Source organism: Chionomys nivalis, chromosome 4 (assembly GCF_950005125.1).
Source record: "Chionomys nivalis chromosome 4, mChiNiv1.1, whole genome shotgun sequence".
Classification (NCBI taxonomy): Eukaryota; Metazoa; Chordata; class Mammalia; order Rodentia; family Cricetidae; genus Chionomys; species Chionomys nivalis.
Genome location: NC_080089.1, coordinates 84,718,829 through 84,742,865, shown reverse-complemented (window position 1 = coordinate 84,742,865; position 24,037 = coordinate 84,718,829). Strand labels below are relative to the sequence as shown.

General features: G+C 44.5%; 1 protein-coding gene across 3 annotated transcripts in view; it reads left to right on the top strand.

The window, feature by feature from the left end:
* Me1 (malic enzyme 1) overlaps positions 1-22,698 on the top strand; it is a 119,199-nt gene extending 96,501 nt beyond the window's left edge. For all 3 annotated transcript variants that reach the window (XM_057768175.1, XM_057768173.1, XM_057768174.1), the window contains 5 exons: positions 8,082-8,187; positions 9,869-10,011; positions 11,455-11,628; positions 17,341-17,439; positions 21,186-22,698. In XM_057768175.1, coding sequence (XP_057624158.1) covers positions 8,082-8,187; positions 9,869-10,011; positions 11,455-11,628; positions 17,341-17,439; positions 21,186-21,356 — 693 coding nt within the window. In that variant the 3' untranslated portion in view covers positions 21,357-22,698. The remainder of the gene's footprint in view (positions 1-8,081; positions 8,188-9,868; positions 10,012-11,454; positions 11,629-17,340; positions 17,440-21,185) is intronic.
* The last annotated feature ends 1,339 nt before the right edge of the window (positions 22,699-24,037 follow it).

The following is a 24,037-nucleotide window of genomic DNA, read 5'->3' as shown; positions in this document are numbered from 1 at the left end:
AGTGCCACCTTTCTTAATCAATTGTCTTATTTCAACCGTGTATGTGTGTCATTAATCCAGTTCCTTGGACACAGAACCTGCAAAGCCCATCTGGGCCCCCAGACTCTACTCTCTCTGCCTAAAGCAAAGGGGGGGGGAAGGAGGAGACGGTTTCCATACACAGATGAGGTGGCTAGCGTAGGAGTATGTCCGGGGTGGGGATGAAAGTGGAAGTTTACGGCAACCGCTGCAGCGTCAGCAGGCACAGACAAGGCTGCCCCATTCCGGTCATTTCTTAAGCGTGGAAAATAGTTAGCAGGCGATTTTTTTTTTTTGTCTCTTGGTTCTTGTTGTGTCCTGTAGAGCCCTTCAGCAATGCTAATATTACTGTTCCATGATTCCTGGCTGTCTCAGTGTTCAGTCAGCATTTGTAAGTCACACCAGGAAAAAAATCTATGGAGACTGGGCTCTGGGAGATTTATGCTTCTTACTAGTTGGGGTGTATCCTGCCAAGTTTGGGCTTCATGGCCAAGACTTTCTAGTGGTTACTGTGATTAATAAAGCAAGCTGTCTGCAATAAAACACATGTCTCTCCATTTTCATGGAGATAAGTGACAAACTTTTTGAGAACTATTTACCGGAGGAGTTTGGAGATGCTTGTTACAGTGTTTATGACTTTTTATGATTTACTTCATATTCTAGGGAATTTAGAGGGTCTAAGTACATACATGTTTTCATTAATCTTGGGTTGTTCTCACAGCAGTATTATCAGAAATCTGTGATTACAGAGCTGTGTGTTCATGTCTCCGTGTTGGATATCCTGAAACATGCCTTTGAACAGCTTGCCTGTAGGGTTGTGATGGATCCTTTAGAACAGGGATTCCTGAAACCAGCTAGTCATTTCTCATCACCCAGGGGGAACTGAGGCAGGACAGAAGAGGGGGGGAATCTTGGTGACAGAAGGGACGGGAGCCTCTCTCCCAGGCATCCAGCTGAAACCTCTCACAGTGGAGAAGCAAGAATGCAAGCGCTGTGAACTGCATTGCCTTGTCCCAACTGTAGACTAGTTTTCTAGAAATCTTGCAGGAAACCAGAAACCCTTTTTATAGGAAAAACACATATACCGAACCTCGTATTCAACCCAAGCATCTGCCATTTTACCTTATCAGATTATCATTCTGTCCAAGGCAACTGGAACCACTCCAGAATCTCATTATCAAAGGAGAGAGAAGATGAAAAATGAGAGTTGCCAAAAGGGTATAAATGCTCAATGTGAATACAATTGTGATTCGACCTTAAGGAGCCTACACTTACCTACACCTGGGCATCTGATTTCTCTTTCAGAAGCCTACATCATGCTCTCAGGTGTGGTTTTCTTTCCAAGATCCTCTCTCCAATCATGTTTACACTCATAAAATATCTTTAATAACATCTCCAACTGTGGGCCAGGGAGATGATGGCTCAGCAGATAAGGCCACTTGCAATACAAGCCTGGTGACCCCAGTTTAATCCCCAGAATCTGTATAACAGTAGAGAGAGAGTACCAATTCTCGCCACTTGTTCTGTGACTTCCACATATGCACTATAGTAGTATAGCTAGCGCACAATTATCCACCACACTAATAATAATAATAGTAATAATAATAATAATAAATACCTTGACAATCAAATCTTCAATTTTGCTTCAAAATTGGCTAGTTCTGAAATTTCTTTCTATATCAAAGCCATGAAGGCTGCCGAGAGCGACAGTGCGGAACTGTGTCTCTGCTCCCTTACCACTCTTAAAGTCTTTTTGAAAGATACACATAAGGCCTCACTCCAGGTCTAAGTTAGCATTGAATTAACCCCGGAAGCTGAGCTGAGGAGTCTCTTTTTCTTTAGGTTACTAGTGTTCTCTCAGCTTTGGAAAGCTCAAATCCAGTTCATCTGTTTGGCCGTTGTCAGCAATCCAGCCAGCTTATTGGTGGAGAAAGCAAGAAGCGAGAGTATTATGGGACTCTCAAGTCCTGCAGTGGGTGCAGGGGCCAATGGACCCCCAGCCCTAGCTCTGCCTGTGGGTGCAGGGGCCGATGGACCCCAGCCCCGGCTCTGCCTGTGGGTGCAGGGACGACCGATGGACACCCAGCCCCGGCTCTGCCTGTGGGTGCAGGGACGACCGATGGACCCCCAGCCCTGGCTCTGCCTTTCTTCTGAGATGAAGGGTTTTCTGTATCAAACAGAGCTTTTCTTCATTTTCCTAAATATCATAAAAACTTTCAAAAGTGAAGTGAATTTACCGTTTGTCAAAATGCATCTTGCCCCCTTTTAATGTCCCTAGATAATGAATTGTCACAGACTGTTAACATACTGACTACAGTTTACAGAGGTGAGAGCAACAGTCAGAAATACAGTTAGATGTTTATTTTTCCATCCTGGATAATCTAGGACATTGCACTGCATTAAGAAGATATGGGTTACATTAGATTTATGTCATTTTCAAGTTATGATTATGGTATTCCTAGCTTCTTTTTTCAGGTTTCTGGTTATATTTAGTATAACTCTACTCCTCTTTTACATGTTGCTTCTAGCAGTAATGCAAATTATACTAGTTTGAATATGGTTATCTAAGCTGCTGACAAAAACGTGTTGCTTCTAGCAGTAATGCAAATTATACTAGTTTGAATATGGTTATCTAAGCTGCTGACAAAAATCACCCCTAAGAATTTATATTACTTTTATTTTCATATATGCATGGTTATTTTTGATTTGTGATCAAAAGAAAGGGCTTTATTCCTATTTTTCATGGTTCATAGGCAAATTTATCTAAACCTATATGCCTGCAGCAGTTTGCATGTTTTTGCTCTGGCACTGCCTGTCAGTGGTTGCGCTGTTGCCTGGCTCCGACAAGAGAACCTGAGCAGGATTCTCCATTGTCTTCAGTGCTGGCTCCTTTCCTTTTGACAGAGGACAGTGTGAGTCTGAGGTAAAGGATGGATAGTCATCTGAGTGTTCAGATAGAGATCCTTGTCTTTTGTAGGGAATAAACATTGAGCCAGGAGAGCAGTTTAAAATCACAAGGTTCCTAGCTTAGAAAGGACAAGATGTTATGACTGTTATGTGTTCTCATGCACATAAGCTGTCATGTGTTCTCATGTACACAAGCTGTCGTGTGTTCTCATGTACATAAGCTGTCACGTGTTCTCATACACAAGCTGTCATGTGTTCTCATGTACATAAGCTGTCATGTGCTCTCATGTACATAAGCTGTCATGTGTTCTCATGTACATAAGCTGTCATGTGTTCTCATACACAAGCTCTCATGTGTTCTCATGTACATAAGCTCTCATGTGTTCTCATACACAAGCTGTCGTGTTCTCATGTACATAAGCTGTCATGTGTTCTCATACACAAGCTGTCATGTGTTCTCATACAAAAACTGTCATGTGCTCTCATACATAAGCTGTCATGTGTTCTCATGTACATAAGCTGTCATGTGTTCTCATGTACATAAGCTGTCATGTGTTCTCATGTAATAAGCTGTTATGTGTTTTCATGTACAAAAATTATTTAAGGTTTTGATACAATATGGAACAACAGCAAAAACAAAAAAATAATGACAAGGAATTTGAGAATAAAGAATTATATGAAGTAACATAGTAGATTTTTATATTATTGAATATCTTTAAAAATTGTGTTGACACCCTTCTGTTCTTGACACCAGGATATGGCTGTGTAGCCCAGGCTGGCCTCCTACTCCTGCCTTACTCTCCAGCATGCTGAATGGTAGGCATGCTCCCTTAAGCTCAGCTAGACACTTTCCTGGTTGTGGATGTCTGATTAGTGACTCCCCTGGAAGATAAGCACTTGTCAGGACAGAGTCTCCTGGGTGTTGTCTTCAGATATCCAAATGGAGAAACTCATCTTTAGATTAAACTGTGCACCAAGAGAACCCTAGGCATGGTGGCAGAGACAGCAGGGGGATTATCTGACAGTGTAGACCTTAAATAACTAAATATGTAATAAGTCAATAAATACGTAAAATTGACATCTAGACACTACCGAAGATTTTAGCATTTCCATTTTTCAGGTGGAAAGTAATTTGAAAATGCTGACGGGCAGACAGCACAATGTCCAGTGTTCTCTGAGTGATAACTCAGGATCCTTCACGACTGTGCTCTGTTGTGATAGCTAGAGCTCATTGGAATCACTTTCCTCTACTGGAGAAGGTAGTGCAGTCAGACAGTTCCCTTAACTGTTGTGTCAGCTGGAAGAGCACATCCCTGACATGTAGGCTTCCCTGAGCTTTGGGGACCAGTCTTCGTGATGCAGCGTTGCCTTAGGAAAGGCTGCTATCTTCACTGCCACTGCCAGGAGCCAGGTTCGCCCACAGACAGGAGAGCTGGCCATGTAGTGGTTCTCCCTGCTACTCAGCACCCAACTGCCGCTTGTCCCCCAGACTCTAAAGCATGCCGAGCCCACCTCAGCCAGATGACCACAACCACGTGTTTCCAGAAGAGCCACGTGACTGCCCCTTCATTATCCTCATTCCTCATCCTGTGTGAGTTTGTAGTGAGGGCACATCATTTAGTGACTGTTGTGTTTAATGCAGAAACTCTGGGCAGATGATGAGAGCTGAGGTGGGTTCAGCTTAGTGTTTGACCTTGAACCCAGAGGAGGTCATGCTGAAGCAGTGCGGAGTCCTGTAACGCTTGTCTCCTAGGGCCTCGGAAGCATAGGCTGCGTCCTTGCTTTTACGACCGCAACTGAGTGTGTGCATTTCTCTGGGAGTAGTAAGCCAGAATTGTCTCATGTTCTGTTGAGAATGTTTCCAGATGAAAGTTACTGATCCCAGGAAATACGCATTTCCAAGCCAGCATTTTATTTGGTATCTCTACTGGAAATTTCACTGTGTAAGACTCAAACTAACCATGAATTTTAGTTCAGACTGCTTCCAAAAATTGTTCAAAAATAGTTTAGATAATAAAAACTGTAACTGTCAAATGATTCCATGTTTTTCCATGACAAGAATTTCTTTTTTCTTTCTAATAAGGCAGGATGATATTTGCCAGCTACCGATAAGGGAACCGAGGGGGCAGAGAGATTTCAAAGGCATTCATTTTATTAAACCATTTCAAGGCAAGGAGCCATCAGCTCCTAAAGTCACTAAGACTAGTGTTAAGCTAGCAAAAGGCAGCATTAAAGATGCTCTGCTGCTGTGGCCCAGTACCATGTTCTCGGTAGTCACGTCTTGACGACACACAGCCATGGTCTCTTCTCATTCATCTTTGGGTCAAAGTGGCCAGCGCTGTTGATGTTTGCCCTGTGGCTCTAAGCTTTCTTCAGGTTGAGTCCACATCTGCCCCATACTGCTCTGTGTGGGTGGGCTCTGTGGCAGACTACAAGCAATGGCACTGGTACCAGGGGCCAGGTGGATAGATACATCAGTTCTTAAGACTGATGCAGGAATTGTCATTCTAGTCCATATTTTAGTGACCAGGGCGAGCCATGTGTTCCCATTCAGAAACACAGGCAAGGAAGAAACAAATCCCCAACTTGATGGATCCAGTTAGGACCTTTCGAGCATTCAGATGCAGGATGGCACTCACACGGTCATCCTGGTCCCCACTGTCTGGTGTTTGATGTTGCATTTGTTACAAGGTAGATTTTGTGCTCAGATTCTGAGCATATTTAACGCAGGCCAGGATAAGCTCTGCTGTTCCATGGTTAGGTGTAATAACTGCATTTTTAAACTGGGGTTGGGGGTCGTTGAGCGGCACCCCATGGTGAGCATGTTGAGCTGTAAGCATCTGTATGGTCTGCTTTTGTGGACGAACCTGCAGAGCTACTCAGCAGAGAACACAGACACAGGAAGGTAGGACAGAGTTGGGAACAATTGAGTTTATTACATCTCTAACTCATTCGAGAGAAATTCTTTGCTATGCCAAGTGCCTATTTTTTCCTGTTGATGATGAAAACCTTGTGAGGCTCTCTCACTCTCTCCATGCCAGTGCTGCCTAACGTTTGCGATGGAACTGCGAAAATGGAACAAATTCCCACTCTGCGGATGTTAGCAGAAGTAAGCATAAGCGCACTCAGCAAGACTGCCCCCTAGGACCTCCAGTCACACAGAAATGTAAAATCGCCAGTATTGTAGTCTTTATGTTATTAGAAAGTAGTTAAAAATCTTGCTGCAAACACAAAAGAAACTAATCTCTGTGTGTATGCTTTCTATTAATCAGTTTAAAATTCATTTATGGGGGCTGGAGGTATAACTCAACAGGGTTGATGGAGGAGGGTCATTTTTCTATTTGTTGCTTTCATTGGTTAATTAATAAAGAAACTGCCTAGGCCCATTTGATAGGCCAACCCTTAGGTGGGTGGAATAAACAGAACAGAATGCTGGGAGAAAGAAGCCGAGTCAGGCAGTCGCCATGGTTCTCCGGCCAGACACAGACACAGGTTAAGATCCTCCCTGGTAAGCCACCAGATTGTGGTGCTACACAGAATATTAGAAATGGGTTAGATCAATATGTAAGAGCTAGCCAGTAAGAGGCTGGAGCTTATGGACCAAGCAGTGTTTAAAAGAATACAGTTTCTGTGTAATTATTCTGGGTAAAGCTAACAGGGCGGCAGGACGCAGCCCTACTGCTCCACACTACACAGGGCTGCTAAAATTATCTCACTTTATTGTAAAGAAAGAGGCAGTCTGTTCATGAAGAGGAATAAAGATTTGAAATCATTTGACAGTTATAGTTTTTAGTATCTAAAATGTGTGAAGCCTTGGACCCAATCTCTACTACCCAAGAAGTTTCTGTCAACTGAGTTCTTTCAAAACACAAGCGAACAATTAGGTGGTTCCTGATTAAAGTAGAAATTAGAATCATTTTTCAAGTAAACATGACTAATAAGATTATGGATTGTTATTGCTAGCAGTAGGTATGAAACGGAAGCTTCAGTGAATGAAGGGGCTAATTTTCATGGTGTCGTAGACATAGAGTGTGTTGATGCATAGAGCAGGGAGGATGGGGAAAACTTGTTGGAATACAGCAATGATCAATGATGCGCTCTCTTTTGGGAAGCCACCCAATCCAATGCCACATTTATAATGAAAAGCAGTGGTACACAAATAGCAGTTTGTAGCAGACTAGGAGAAAATGTTCCAAAAATTATAAAGAGCTGGAGATGGGTTCCTTTCCTCTTTGCAGAAGTTTTTTTGTTTTTAGGGTTTTTTTTTTTTTTTTTTTTATCAGCGTTGATAAGGGTTCAAGTGCTTCCCATGTTCCCATCATTTCTTTAACCCCCAGTGACCTGGTGAGAAGCCAGTTCCTGCTTTACTTGTTTACAGAGAAGGAAGCAGATATAAAAGGGGTTCATATGTTTTAAATTTTCTAGTATTCTGTATATTGCTTTTAAAAGCAAATAAATCTGGGCTGGAGAGATGACTCAGTGGGTAAAGTGGTTGTCACACAATCATGAGGACCTGAGTTCAAACCCCCAAAACCCACATAAAGTACATGGCAATAATTCCAGCAACTCATCTAATATGGCAAGTGGAAACAGGAGATTTCCTGGGAGTTGCAGCTCCGCTCGCTGGTTTATGAAGTACATGGTGGTGAACAGGGACTCTGGGACAAGGTAGAAGGAAAGACTGGAAGCCAAATTTGTGTCTGACCTCCCATGACCACACACATGCTTTAAAACAAGGGTATTACACCAGCTTCAGGCCTGGCGGTTAGCATTCAGTCTGGCATCCAGCATTTGGAGAGCCTCTCCTCCAGGGCAGTCCCAGACAATGCCTGTCCTAAGTTGTGGTCACTTCAAGTCTCTGAACCTGTGACTTCATGTGTAAAATAACAGTGATTATGCGTGGCCTATGTCTCAAGGCTGTCGTTGGATTTGTTTTGCCTACTGCTGTGTCACCATTGTCTGGAACACTGTCTGCCATGTAAATATTTGTTGAAAGGACAAGTGAAGTAATACAGTGACCTTTAGAGAGGGGCTTCCAGCGTAGATGCTACGTGTCGGACACAGGGTGGTGAGCGTGCGTGCCAACAGTGTGGAATACGTGCTGTGCCTTTGAAGCACACTTTTGCACTACTTCCACTTCTCATTTGCTTTCTTAGGGACGTGCTTCTCTCACAGAAGAGAAAGAGGTGTTTGCCCATGAACATGAAGAAATGAAGAGTCTAGAAGCCATTGTTCAAAAGATAAAACCAACTGCCCTAATAGGTAAATGCTTTTTTCTTCTTTTTCCTTTAATTTGGCCTATTTAGCATTATTTTGCTTTTTAAAAATTCTAACCTTTGGAATCCAGAAAGAAAATGCACTTAAGTAGCGGGGTCCTCATAGGCACTGAGATGTAGTTCAGTCTGCCTTCCTAGTATTCCTGATTTGGGCTGAGGTGTGTGGCCTTTGTGCTGGGTCGTCTGCTAACATCTACCACAGTCAGCCCTCTTCCAGGTTTCATTCCTCCAGGCAGACAGCCCTTCCTGAATGTCCTGAAAACCCCCCTCCAGAGCACTGGTCTGTGCCATGAGATGGTTTTTAGCAGTCATCAGTGTGAAAGGGGTGTTGATGAAGAAAGAAAGGAAAGGCCAGCTGACATCTAGTGGGTAGAGGTCAGTGAAGTTGTTAAAATGTCCTGTGGTGCACAGGGTAGCCTGGCCATGAGGAACCATGCCTGCAGTATAGTAGTTATGACCTGAGGAACCACACCCACTGTGTACTAGCTATGCCGTGAGAACCTTGCCCACCATGTACTAGTTATACCACGAGGAACCATGCTCACCCATGTACTAGTTATGTCGTGAGGAACCATGTCCACCGTGTACTAGTTATGCCGTGAAGAACCATGTCCACCGTGTACTAGTTATGCCGTGAGGAACCATGTCCACCGTGTACTAGTTATGCCGTGAGGAACCATGTCCACCGTGTACTAGTTATGTCGTGAGGAACCATGTCCACCGTGTACTAGTTATGCCGTGAAGAACCATGCCCACAGTGTACTAGTTATGCCGTGAGGAACCACGTCCATGGTATATCAGTCATGCCGAGATCCAGGAGCTCTGGACAGGACTTCTCAGGAGACTTCCTAGGCTTGCACCTCTCCTTGTTATTCTTCCTCAGGTACTCAGGCACAGTGTGTGCACAGTGCAGTGTGTAGTGGGCATCTGGGCATGTGATGTGCACCTGCCCTCCCATCCCAGCTTTGGGAAGTGGAGACAGGAGGACAGGACAGGAGCACACCTGTGCTATATGAGATCTGCTTTAAAGGTTCATAGAAGACATGCTTAACAAGTTCAAATTCTGTGCTTAAAATTTTGAAGGAAGTTATTTCAGTTTGTTTATGTTCCCATGTATGCGTGTCTTTTTTCAATCATAGTCTATTCTTAGAGTGTGTTTGCAATAGCTGTCCATGTAGATGGTCCAGAATCACAAAGAACTTTCCTGAGCTTTCGATGTGTTTTACGCAGTGCATTCTTTAAGCTTCCTACGTTTCACCTTCCTTATGTTAGCTGCTCTATTCTGCTTCCAGTGAGTGTTGATATCACAATGGGATAATATGATTAACATTGCCCATAAAGACACAATGGCCATAGTCTACTCAAGATTGCTTAGAGAGAATATTGGATTTAATGCATTAGTGGTTTAATTTCCTGATACAGTGCTTTGACTAGGAACTCCGAATTTTAAGTCTGTTGTCATGCCTGTGATTTATGAGGGCACTTGTTAACCCTGAAGAGATTGGCCTTGAGCAATGTTTTCCATCACTAGACTTCAGTGTGAACATTCTACAGTTTGTTTAGGGCCTGGTAGAAAGGAGCTGCTATATCTCATTGTTTGGGGACCTGATCCTCTTGATGAACTGACCAGTGACAGTCCTATTCCTCTGTTTCTTCTTTCTTTTTAGGAGTTGCTGCAATTGGTGGTGCTTTCACAGAACAAATTCTCAAAGATATGGCTGCCTTCAACGAACGACCCATCATTTTTGCTTTGAGTAATCCAACCAGCAAAGCAGAGTGTTCTGCAGAGCAGTGCTATAGAGCGACCAAGGTGGGCCATCATGTGTTGGTTAGTTACGGGAAGCCTAGGAAGCCCACGGCGTTGATCACGTGCTCTTGACATCATACTTAGTCCATCAAAGCTGAAAGATGCATGAACAGACCCAAGGCGTGAGTGACTGCCTCCTCTTCCTCAATGTGGAGTCACTCTGCGCATCTTCAATAAATAAGTCAACTTTGTATGTTTTAGTGGTAACTTTCCTTGAGTGACTTAGAAAATAAGACTTAAATATAAAACATGAAAGGGAAAGAACTTAGTCTTGGATGGTTCTGGAGCTGTCTTCTTTAACTAGCTGTTCTCAAGCTCCGAAGCATACAAAATGAAACCACAGTTTAGTTTTTCCTTAGCTAAATTTCAGGTTTGGAGTTTGATGCCATGGGTGGGGATCTGGGCAGCCATTCTGATACCCAGCCAGGCTGTCATAGAATCCTTGGTGCTCAATAGTTTGCTGTTTTAAAAATAAAAAGTTAATTTTATACTGTGCTTGTACTGACATATATTTGACTGATAGGTTGGCAAAAAGCCTTTAGCGCTCCTCAAATACTTGAGAATATCATTATAAATGAAGTTAGTTTTATGCATCTAAATCCTTTATTTATATATAATAGAGTAGAGTGGGTGAACATAGCACAAAGTTGTGATGCTGTGAACAAGCCAGAGCTCGAAGACTCTACCTGTAAGGAACGTGCCAAGTGCTCATCACAGGAGCACCGAGTGCTCATCACAGGAGCAAGTCATGTTTTGACAAGGGGCTATTACGCGGTTTCTCTCTCTTAGCTGGGACGACATCAATATTCTAAGTAATTTTAACCTTTATCTCATGTACAGGTTGAGTTTTCTTTACATTCTTCAGTAGCTTTAAATCCTCAAGGGATGCAAACCCAGCCTTTGGAGCAGATTGTAGAGTCGTACCTTGCACACAGGAGGCCTGTGATAAGCAAGTGTGTAGTTAATTATTTTGTCTCTATGCATCTCAGCAGTCCTTGTTAGTATAGGGGCTTCTGCCATACAGATACATACTGGTAGATCAGTTTTATAGTTGTGTAGTAAACTTTCAGTATGTCAGAAATAGATCTCAACCTTTTCTTGAGATCTTGCTGAATGCGCTATAAAACATTGAAAATTACCGTGAGACTGAACAGTAGGTAAGTCTAACCTAACATACCACTTCCAATTTCTAGGAACCTGTTGATTTCGTCCTCAGAAGTCTGTAGTTAGAAGCCTCTCTAATGTGGTTGTTGGACCTGTGGTTGGACCACTGCAGAGAACAGAGTGGTAGCCTTAGGGAATCCTGTGCTTTGCCCACTCCTGGACAGACTGATACAGAGCACAGTGGCAAGCATGCCTCCTGCCCCGCGGGCAGCACCGACACCCGTTAGACTGCCTGCAGATGGCCGTTCTCTTCGTCATTGGTGCTTTCTGTCTGTGTTGCAGGGGCGTGCGATCTTTGCCAGTGGCAGCCCTTTTGACCCAGTCACTCTTCCAGATGGACAGACTCTCTTCCCTGGCCAAGGCAACAATTCCTACGTGTTCCCTGGAGTCGCTCTTGGGGTTGTGGCCTGTGGGCTGAGACACATCACGGACAAGGTCTTCCTCACCACTGCCGAGGTACTGGGAGGAGCTGGCCATGCTCAGCTCTGTGCTTTGTTTAGTGTCATGGGTGTCTGTCAAGAACTAGGAGTGGGTAGCAGGTCCATATGAGCCATAGTGAGGATCTGCCTCAGGAGCTGTCAGGCTTCGTTTCACAGAAGGAGCCTTTAGGTAGTGATGACCTTTTATGAGATCAGTGAGACAAAAGTGTTTTCTTCCCCAAATGGTGATAAGTAGCATTTCTCCACTGTGAGCCTTCCTGAAGAATGACCTTTGGAAGTCTGACACAGTGTAGTAGAAGTGGCTGTCATCAGTGTTTCAGTGCAGAAAGTAGAAGCCACACTAGTATTTAAACAGAAATGAAATTAAAACGGGGCATTACGTGTTTGTATGATCACTAAAGGGGCTGCTGAGATGGTCCCGTGGGTAAAGATGCTTGCTACCAGTACTGGAAACCTGATTCAGTGTTCAGGACTTACATAGTGGGAGAAAAGTATCTCCTGCAGCTTGGCCTCTGACTTCCACATGGGTGCCGTGGCACGCAGGTACCACCCTCCCCTCATAAATAAGTAAAACTGTAATGAGACTGCTTTAGGGAACTACCATAGGAGATGCTGGTTCTTCCCTAGGATTTCAGGAAAGGCCCCTCTCAGAACCCAGGGAATGGTGTACAGTGAGAACCAGTTTTACTCAGCTGCAGGCTATCAAGTTAGCCGTGGTTGCATAGACACTGGCAGAGACATGGAGCTTCCGCTCAGAGAAGAAGAGCTTTGTTTTCCCTGCTGCAAACGATCCTGTGGCCGCTCCCTTTGCATCCTGAGCCTCTGCAGGATGGTGACGGCGGGTGGCCATGAGTGAGAAACTTGTAGATTTCTCTCAACAAATTAAACGCTGTATGTCATAATAGCTGAATTGAGCCAGATGAAACCTGATTGGTCTAAAGCATGTATCCTGCAAGCATGCAGTTCTTTGGAAGAACCCCAAGAACGGGGGCAGATCCCAGTCACTAGCAGGATCAAAGGGCACAGCCTGGCTAGCACCTGCCTCCCTCTGCCGGCTAGATGTCTGGATGCTGTAGCTTTCCTCAGGCATTCCTTCACAGGGTCAAAAGTTCAACAGCTGGTGTGTCTGTTTTTTAACTCAAAAATATTATTAAATTCAAATAGATATCTAATTACTAAGAGCATTTTAAGGTTTTTACATAAAGGAAAATATAACCTTTTCTTTTAGGACAAAACAGATGAACTTGAGTCTCTTTAGCCTGTTTTGTTCCTGTAGCTCTAGCGCCCTCTAGTGACAATGTCAAGTAAATGCTTTTTATTTCTCATTCATTAATAGTAATGCTAAAGGCTAAGGCTTTAATCGCAAGTGGATCTCCGTGAGTTCAAGGAGAGTCTGGTCTGCATACCAAGCTTCAGACCAGCCAGAGTTATGTGGTAACACCCTGAGCCAAATATTCGTTTTTCTTTTTGGAAGGAAATAAAAGTAATTGGGTGTGGTGGGTCACTTGGGAGGCCTAGGTGTTGCATTTCAAGCTTTAGAATAGTCTTGGCTATGGAGAGCTCCAGGTCAGCCTGCACTGCACAGGGAACACCAAATCCAGACAAAGGAAGAGAAAGCAGCGCTGTGCTCAGCTGAGCTCTCCTCACTGCGAGTTTTCTCTCGGCTGCGTCTTGGCCTCCAGTTATCTCATATTTTATATGACATTCTCTCCCCTGCTTGTTTTCCTTGTCTCTTTATCTCCCTTCTAATTAAGACCCTGTGTGTATGTGTGTGTGTGTGTGTGTGTCTGTCTGTCTGTGTTCGTCCACACACGTGCAATTTAGGGTGTTTTCCACTTTGCTTTCCACCTAGTATTTGAAGATAGGTCTCTCACTGAACCCGGGACTTGCTGGTTTGGGTGGGCTGGCTGACCAGCAAGGTCCACCCATCTACCTCCCAAGCACTGGGGTCCTTAGTGTAAGCTGCAGATCCTTGCTGCCCCTCCCCCGCTTAGGGGCTGAGCTCCGCTGTCAAGGTGGTGTGAGCTCTTCTGGACTCAGTCATCTTCCCAGCACCTCGGCAGTTACTATTTAAACACCAGACACGGATTTTCTTCCTGTTCGGTGTTTGTTCTTGAGAACCCCTTTGACTAAAGAGGTCGCTCTCTTCAAAGCCATTCTCCAGATGCCAGGAACAGCTAGTGCCGTGCTAACATGGAGTAGAAGCCGGACATGCGCACTGTTGAGTTCAGCAACACCAGACACAGTGTAACAGGAAGAACAGATCCAGTGCTGTGGACGCCCATTGCCAGAGGGCCTAGAGAAGGCTGTCCGGATTGTCTGGTTCAGCTAACCAGCGAACTGAAGTAACAGATGAACTTGCTTTATTTGACAAGCCCAGGCTTTTAGTATAATACTTTTAGTATTATAGCAAAAACAAACACAAAACAAAACCAAACATAAAAAAAAAACCAAAAACATTGGTTTGAAGGTTCTGGAAAGATGGCTTGGTGGGTAAGAGGACCTGGGTTCAATTCACAGCCTACATTGATGCGGGATTCCCCTCTGTATGCTGTGAATATGCTTTATTACCATTGGTTAATAATTCGGCCTATAGCAGCGCAGAATAGAGTAAGGCTGGAATTTCCAGCAGATAGAGGAGGAAAGAAACTGGAGTCAGGGAGACTCCATGTAAGCATTGAAGGAGACAATGTAGAATCTTGCCAGTAAATCACAAGCCTCGTGGTAAAATATAAAATAATAGAGATGGGCTAATTTAGGCTGGAAGAGCCCTTTGCTGTCCTCAGATATTTGAAAATCCCACTGTAACACAACAGGGCTAAGTTCTCTCTGAGACTTTGGTCTTGGGAATGGGTATAAACGACGCAGAGCTTCATCTCTGTACACAAACAGGGCCTGACAGTCCTGCTCTGTGCAGAGTGTGCTTGTCTCAGAGGGAATGAGCCACTCCATTGTTTCTGTCTCCTGTTGGGGGTAGTTCTTGTGTCTTTAGTGATTTAGTGATTTAGAGTCTTAAAAAAAATTTTTTTTCATTTTCTGTGTTCGGGTGTTTCCCTTGCTGTATGTAAGTACACTGTGTGTGGCCTTGTGCTCATGGACCAGAGGATCCATGGACCTGGAGTCGTAGACAGTTGTGAGTTTCCATGTGGGTGTTAGAGATTGAACCCTGGCCCTCCAAAAGACCAGCTGGAGCTCTCAGTCTCTGGGACATCTCTGCAGTGCCAAGGCAGGTTTTCCTTTCCTTTCCTTTCCTTTCCTTTCCTTTCCTTTCCTTTCCTTTCCTTTCCTTTCCTTTCCTTTCCTTTCCTCTCCTCTCCTCTCCTCTCCTCTCCTCTCCTCTCCTCTCCTCTCCTCTCCTCCCCTCCCCTCCCCTCCCCTCCCCTCCCCTCCCCTCCCCTCCCCTCCCCTCCCCTCCCCTTCCTTTCTGTCTTGTTTGTTTTTGATTTGTCGTTTCTGTTGTTTTTGAGGCAGGCTCTCAGTGTGTAACTGAATGGCCTGTAACTCACTATGCAGACCAGGCTAGTTTCCTAGCTTCACACTCACAGAGATTGTCTGCCTCTGACTCCTGAATGCTGGGTAAACATGTATACCAGCACACCCAGCTAGGTTCTAATCCCGTTTGTAGGTTGGGAGTTCCCTGACATTCCTCACTAGGCCTTACATCCATACATGAGGAAAACCACACAACCCATGAGCTGTCCCTGCCTGAGCTCTGCAAAGGAGTGGCTGTCAGTGTGAGTGACTGGTTCCTCCCCCTGCTTTGTTTTGTGGGAAATGGCACAGCCACTCGGGTGGTAGGACATTTAATGTCTCTGGCTAAAGTTTGGGACCCAGGTCACCATCTCTGGGGCAAAGGAAAACTTGGGTTTACTACCATGTAACAAAAGCAAGAAATTAATTAGTTAAATGAATTTACTATATTATCAGAGTTAATATTCTCTAAATTTGGGTGTCTTGGTCATTGTTCTATTGCTGTGACCAGATAGCATGACCATGGCCAAGGCAACTCTTATAAGAGAAAGCTCAGTTGGAAGCTTGCTTATGGTTTCAAAGGGTTAGTCCATTGTCATCATGGCGGGGAGATCAGGTGCTGAAAAGTAGCTGAGAGCTACATCTCCTCTGTAGATAGGCAGGCTGGGGAACTGGGCATGGTGGCATGGGCATTTGAAATCTCACAGCCCCTCCAAAATGTCCACACTTCCTAATCTTCCAAAGAGTTCTTTAACAGGGATCAGTCATGTAACCATTTGAGCCTATGGGGGTTATTCTTATTCAAACCACTACACCAGGTTATCACTTTTTATATAATAAAATTGCACTAATCCAGTACTAGTTGTACTATTGATTACTGCTTCTCCCCACTTTGGCTTTGCCTGGTTGTTCCTGGTGAGAAGTTCTCAGCCACCCACAGTGCCTGTGTATTCCATTTCTCTTTTCTGTGCACCCCGAGGCTCAGAGCAGGTTGTCTCAGCATCTGCTCCACATATCTGGGATCTCCATGCAGTCTGCAGCACCTGCCCTGTGCGTGTGTGACTCCCAGTTTCTCCTCAGCCCCTTAGTCAGGCTCCCTGGCCTCACCAGTGAACCTTCTGTCACCGCGCAATTAGCTCACGTTTCTCCTGCAGCCCAGGCTGTCTCCTCTAGTATCTCCTTTTGTTCTGCCTGTTACCTGACTGCCCTGGAGACTTCTGTAGGTGGAGCCAAGCTTGTGCGCTGTCCTGTGGGTGTGCTGAGGGAACCAAACCCGTCTTTGAAATAACTGCCTGGGGCAAAGGCAGGAGTATCTCTGTGAGTTCAAGATCAACTTGGTCTACCTCTATAGTTGCAGACCAGCCAGAGCTTCAGAGTGAGACCCTATCTCAAAAAGAGCGACAGCTCATTCACTTGGGATTGTAGGATGAAGGCTTTCCGATCCCAGAGCCATGCATGACACAGGGCTTAAGACACATCCAAATTTGTCTCTGATTCCTGTCTGCCTCCCCCCCAACTTATAATAGTAATCTGGATAAGTAATAAAAAATAAGTAAAATTAAAGAATACTTAAGATTCTAACAAAGCTGGGGTGTAGCTCAGTGGTAGAGTACTTGCCTAGTGCCTACCAAGCCCTAGGTTTAATGCAGAGAGAGAGAGAGAGAGAGAGAGAGAGAGACTATTTGTTGCCATTGAAGGTTTTCTGTCTCAACTCTGCCCCAGCTCAAGGCCCAGCTATGAGCTGACTTAGACCGACCTGTGCAGTGACTTAATTGTCACTCTGTCTGGAGCTAGGGAGTGACTTAGGGGGAGAACTGGGGAGGTTGGCTAGGTAAGGTGTTAACCAAGGGCCTGGCTAGAAGTTAAGTCCCTTTGCAGCGTATAACTGAGCAAGCTCTCTTAGCCCCTGTGTGAATCCTGAGTGATGAGCAGCACTGGGTCTGCCTTGGCTAGCTGCCCTCCTCGCTTTCCGTGGTCCCTTCCATGACGTCTTCATCTGTTCCTCTAGGAAATATCCAGTACGTTATGGTTTACTGTGAAGGACTGAACCAAAAGGGAACCTGGATTCTCTTCTGTTTCACTCTTGTTGTGACCGCAGCGGTTGCCATGGTGTAGCTTTTCTGTTGATAAAGGGGTATATTAGGCAGTCACTTTCATGTGATAGTTTTCGTGCATGGACATTCCCTTAGTTATCTGTATATTTACCACACGGAGTCCTGTGACGTCTAAACATTTTTATTGCTTTTCTCTTTTAAAGGTCATATCTCAACAGGTGTCAGATAAACACCTAGAAGAGGGCCGGCTCTACCCCCCTCTGAGTACAATTCGAGATGTCTCATTGAAAATTGCAGTGAAGGTAAAAACCACGTAGCCTTGTTGTTTGTCCTCCCTTCCCTTCCCTTGCTAGATGTGTGTTGTTGCTGTTTTACACGCCTGCTCGCATGTGCGCTCATTTTCTAGGACTCAAGGAAATGAGACCTGGTGAGGGGAGCCTGGGGGAGCTGCATTTCATCCCCAGAGATGGCTGGAAATATGGGGCTGGTTGTACATTTGGCCTCCATTTTCCTCCTGTGACTTACATTTCATTCCAGCTGGTCAGGCTTCTCTTGTTCGCCTTACTGTAGCTCTGTATAGTGGTTTATAGTTCCACAGACTCACTAGAGTGACATTCACACCTGCAACCTCCTGCCACGTACCTGTTTAGGACTTAGAACAGTGGTTCTCAACCTCCCTCATGCCTTGACACTTTAATACAGTTCCTCAGGTTGTGCTTACCCTGACCACATGATTTGTTACTGTTACGAATCGTGGTGTAAATATCAGTGTTTTCCCATGGTATTCTTTTAGACTGCGAAGGGGTCGCGACCCACGTGTTGAGAACCACTGACTTAGAGCATGATGAGAGACAGTGTCAGGGGACATAGGGCCCCTTTGGCAAGTTATTAGTCCTGACGATAAAATAATTCAAACTCTGAATCAAAAGGGAACTCAGGGGGGCTTCACTGGGGTTTGAGGAAAAGACATCTAGGTGGGCAAGCTGGACTCTTAGTGGGAGGCGGTGCTGGATGAGAGAGGAAACCATACCTTGTCATCTAGGGGTCAAGAAAGCAGAGCTGGGTGTGGTGGTGCAGGCCTTTAATCCCAGCACTGGGGAGGCAGAGACAGGCGGATCTCTGTGAGTTCGAGTCCAGCCTGGTCTACAGAGCAAGTTGAGCAGAGGGCATTAGTGATCAATCGCAGGTGTGTGTACTGGTGGGGGTGGGGACAGAGTGCAGGGTGTCAGGGCCAGAGGAACAGGTTCCGTTTCCTCAGTCAGAGCTCAGAGAGGAGGCAGCCTAGCAGTGTTCTGTCAGTAGCTGCAGCAAGGAAGAGGCTCCTGGGGTGAGCAGTGACCCCTTGCCTCAGTAAGGGGTCCTGACCCTCCCATCTTCTAGCGTGTCTGCATTCGGGTGTGCTGTGTTTCTTCCCACCTTCTGGCTTCATGCTGTTCTTTGTTCTTTAAGATTTATTGTTTGGGCCATCTTGTAATTCTCCATAAATCCATCGTGCTGGCCTCACCTTGGTAGACCTGGAGAGGCGACAGAGGCAGGGAATGGTAACAGAGATGGGTGTTTCCGATGGGATGGCATGGTGGCTGTGCACTGGGATCTCAACATTGTTTCTCTAGAAGGAAACACAGCCTCAGGCTGGGTTCACCGTAGTCTGAAAGGCAGCATCCATCCCTGCCTTTCCTAGTAATCCTTCTCCGACAGGAGTGACATACACAGAAGACACACACTGCTGGAGCGTGATTACATACACACTTGATGTTGGCTGTTAGCTTATTTAATCCAAACACCAGTTTTTGTATGTATATGAGTGTGTCCATTTTAAATTCTGTCAGACTTCTGATAGTAGGAAGTGAAATGTTTTATTTTCATCAAAGCTATATAATCCTTTTTTGTTGCTGTTTTTTGAGACAAGGTTTCTCTGTAACCATGTAACCCTGGCTGTCTTGGACTTCACTCTGTAGAACAGGTTGGCCTCCAACTCAAGAGATCCAACTGCCTCTGCCTTCTGAGTGCTGGATTAAAGGTGCACACCACCAAAACAAACAAACAAACAAACAAATAAATGGAAAGATTTATTGTTTTAGAGTTTGGGAATGGAGCAAGTCTTGAAATCTCAAAGCCTGCCCAGTGGCACATCTCCTCTAACAACGCCATTCTTTTAAGCCTCCCCAAACAGTTCTAAAAACTTGGGACTAAGTGTTTAAACATATGAGCTGCCTATGGGGACCATTCTCCTTCAAATGACCACACATGGCTTTTCAAATTGTAAGGAGGTGCTTTTGATATTTTTCCTCTTCCTTACCTGGACCGTAGGAGGTGGATCTTAAAGCTGAGCGTTAAGGTAGGGTCCATCCCCAATGACCTCCAAGCCTGCTAATGTCTTATTAGCTGCCTAACACGGGAAAAACAGTGAGGACAAGGAACTCAAAAGCAGCTGTGGGGACAGATGAGCAGCAGGACTTGGCCAGGAACCGAAAGGCAGCGAAATTTTCTCCAGCACAGATGAGTGGGGTTGCCTTAGTGATGTGGTTGTACTAGTTTGCCATAGTTGACACAACCCAGTGCCACATTCTGGGTAGCTTAAACTAAACAGAAAATTAAAAAAAAAAATCTATCCATTTGTCTATCTATCATCTGTCTGTCTGTCTGTCTGTTTACTTATCTATCATCTGTCTATATTCTGTGGAGGCTGTACACCCCAGGTCAAGATGCCAGTAAGTTTGTCTTCGCAGGTCTGTGCCTTTGACTTGGTGGCTGCTTTCCTGCTGTGTCCTTGGAGTCTTCTCTGTATATGCTCATCTATGGTGTTTTTTGCTGTCCAATTTTTTTCATTTAAGAACAAAAGTGAAGTGGATTAGGGCCATCCTAAAAGCTGTATTTTAACTTCTGAAGTATTCCTAGTGAAGGCACCAACGTATAAGTTTATATGTGGGCCAACACAAACTTGATCCCTAACAGTTTGTTTGAACTGGATATGGTTGGCATTTTCACCCTCTGGCCACTAGGGGTCAGTAGCACCTGCACAGTCTCAACTGTGCAGTCAAAAGTAAGCAAGTCAAAAGGTAGCTGGACATTGTTAGGTCTTCTTGCATACCAAACTTCCTATTTGAACTTCAGGAGTTTACACTATCCCAAGTTTACCTAAATAGCAGCGTATAAGAGCCACATGTTGTTGTTTATCTTGTTGATTGAGCGTGTAGTCTACAAAATAAGCACTTCAAAAAACTTCAGTGTGAGTGTCTTTTATGGAAAAACAGCCTCATATTTTGTTCTGATCTATATCAGTTTTTAGTTTCAATTATTAATGTGCTGTACAGTATGCTATCATTTTAGGTTTATTTTGATAAGTTAAATGAAAATGAGGTAGCATACAATTAGAAAGTAAGAAAGCAGGGGCAGTAGAGGGAATAAAGACTCGTGGATCCTGAATGATGTGGAGCCCGAATCTGTATTACTTAGAATACTGGGCAGTCGCCTCCACAGAAGCTGAGCACTCAGAGTGAAGAGCCAGTTTCAGCGAGGAAGCTGCTAGAAGGGGCTGCAGGTTTGAGGTCCCCAGGTCTATCCAGACGTCTAATTCTGTCTGGAGATAGAGAGGACAGAAACATAAAGAGGGACGAGAGAGAAATATCTGCTTGTCCTCTGCAAGTGGTGAGTGGGGCGGCAGGCGTGGCTGCGGGTGCTGAGAGAATGCTGTGCAGGGGGAGTGAGCTGGAAGATGCTCTTACTGTGACTGGAAGGTGGGAGAGAGCACAGAGAGGCTGGGAGTTCAGTCCAGGTTAACCAGCAGCAAGGCATGTCAGGACATGTCTGAGAAAACTGACTCTGTTCACCTAAATCTCTGCTACTGAGGCTTTCCCTGGTTCTAGTATCACCCCCCCCCCCCGCTACCTGTGATTTACAGTTGCATTTTCATTTTCATCTTGCTTTGTCTGTGGCTTTTACTGTAGTACAAATTAAAGATTAATTTTTGAAATGGATTAAAAACTTGATTTGTGTTCAATATCACCTTCTCACTATTAAAATAATGACTTGCCTTCCTTATTTCTAGATTGTGACAGATGCATACAGAGAAAGGATGGCCACTGTTTATCCTGAACCCCAAAACAAGGAAGAATTTGTCTGCTCCCACATGTACAGCACCGATTATGACCAGATCCTACCTGATTGTTATCCTTGGCCTGAAGAAGTCCAGAAAGTCCAGACCAAAGTCAGTCAGTGACTACAGCAGCTAGAATTTCTACCCTCGCTGATAAGACCCTGAAGTTTTCATAGTTTCTAAGGTTGGAATCTTTATGATGATTCACAGTGTACTTAGAATAAGGTGATTTAGATTAACAGTCAGACCCGTGGACGTCTATTAAACTAGGATAAACCTCACAGTGCAGTTTTCTTTTACTTACTGATTATTTATGTTTTCCGTTTTAATTATTCTCTTTACAAATTCTGTTCAAAAGCTATTGTACCTGCTGCTGAGAAACTCGTCGCTGATAACGTAGGAAGCCAATGGAAGACCCAAATTAGTAATCAAGTAACATCGTGGAACTTGATCACATCAATGCCTACAGTTCTTTCTTGACCATTTTGTTAAAATCTTTTAAAAAGTAAACACAAGCTTAGGCATAGCTGAACTTTTACTAAACAGAAACACTACTTGGCTGCCTAGAGAAAGTTCTCAGGACTTTTATTCCCGGCCTCCGTTAGCCGTGTTCTTTTTGCACAACTGAACTCTTTCACTCCTCCAGGGAAGCTAATGCTGTTTACAGTGCCTGTGCAGCCTTAGATCTCAACAGTCTTCTGCTACTGTTACATCCCAGAGAGTAAAGCTCTCATCGCTTTGGTTTTGAGCCCAAGGCCCTCCACAAAAGCTCTTTTCCTCATCTCTGACCAAACACTTTGCCCAGCTCCTGGCCCTGCTGAGAGACTGGGATGTTTTGTTAGTGTGGCCTAGACAGTGAGAAAGACCACAAGGAGAATCCTTGCGAAGAAGCTCTGAGGAGGCCTGCTCAGAGACAAGGGTGTCAGAAGCAAGACCATGGTTCCCAGATAAGCTAGGGATCCATAAGAGTCGCCTGCCCTAATGTCCCTCTGGTTAGCTCAGGTGACTGAGAACTCACAGTGTGAGTGGCTACATCTCCTATGTCTAACTCTCTATCAGATACCAAAATACGTTAATTTCTAAACCATCCGGTGAGGGAGAATAACCATGTCCCAGGCTGTGTTAATTTACTGGAAAAATTGATGATGGATCCTAGCTCAGGTTTAAGAACATTCTGCATATCCAGAAACACTTCTGGTTTTGAAGTGATGCTGTAAAGCCTGCATGGTGTTTCAGACGGCCCCTCTGTAAAGTGAGCTCCTCGAAGGTGAAGGCTACCCAGATTCTTTCAAATGTGAGGTAAAAGAGTGGAGAGTTTCTAATGGCAACTTTTGGTTAAGAGTTTCCTCCGTGTGTTTGGGAAAGATTCAGAATTCCTATCAATTTCTTGTCTTTTTCCGTGTTGTCAAATAGTTTTAACTGAATGTATTTACTTATGCAAAAGATTTATTAAAGCATAGAAAACATGAATAACATTGTAAATAATTGTCATTTTTCTTAATATATTGCTAACGTTTACAGTGATATTTCTGGGTCAAATGAGAAGTTATTATTTTTTTTGTTTTTGTTTTTAATTTTTTGAGACACAATTTTTCCATGAAGCTCTTGCTGTTCTGGAACTAGCTTTGTAGACCAGACTGGCCTGGAACTCACAGAGATCCCCCTGCCTCTGCCTCCAGAGTGCTGGGATTAAAGGTGTGCACCACTACCACCTGATTTATTAAGCATTTTAAAAAAAGATTTATTTTTTATTTTGTATGTGTGTGTGAGCACGTGCACATGTGCTTTTGCTCTGGTTTTCCCTGGTGCCCACAGAGGCCAGAAGTTGGTGTCAGATCCCCTGGAGCTAGAGTCACAGGTAGTTGTGAGCTCCTCTCCCATGTGGGGCTGGGACATGAACCGGAGTCCTCTGGAAGAGCAGCAAGTGCACAATTGTAACCTCTGACCCATGTCTACAATTCCAAGGTATTATGAAGTTTTAAAATATTCTAATGACTGCTTATTCCCGTGTGGACTTCATTTAATATGTGTGTAAGCATGTGTGCTAGGTGCTGTGCGCGACCTCGTCCTGTCCTAGGGAGAGATGGTGAAGGGGGCATTAGACGGTTGCTCCTTACATGGCAAGCAGTGTGTAGCCGGTTGTTTTACTCTTAGTTCTTTGGGTGCCTACAACCCAGCTCCCAAATAAACCACATGGATGATGCTGCTTTCTTATGAATGCCAGGCCTTAGCTTGGCTTATTTTTTTTTCTTTTTTTTTGATTTTTGAGAGAGGGTTTCTCCATAGCTTTTTGGTTCCTGTCCTGGAACTAGCTCTTGTAGACCAGGCTGGCCTCAAACTCACAGAGATCCCCCTGCCTCTGCCTCCCGAGTGCTGGGATTAAAGGCATGCACCACCACCGCCCGGCTAGCTTGGCTTATTTCTTGCCAGCTTTTCTTATCTTAAATTATCCCATCTATCTTGCCTCTGGGCTTTTACCTTTCTCTATTTCTTTATGCCTTTATTTACTTCTTTCTCTGTGGCTTGCCGTATATCTGGGTGACTGGCCCTTAATGTCCTCTCCCTTTCTTTTCTTGTTCCTAGAACTCTTCTTCCCAGATTTCTCCTATTTATTCTCTCTGCCTGCCAGCCCTGCCTGTCCTTTCTCTTGCCTCACTGTTGGCCATCCAGCTCTTTTTTAGACCAATCAGGTGTTTTAGGCAGACAAAGTAACACAGCTTCAGAGTTAAATAGATACAATGCAAAGAATGATGCAGTCCATCTTTGCATCATTAAACCAACGTTCCACAGCATAAACAAATGTG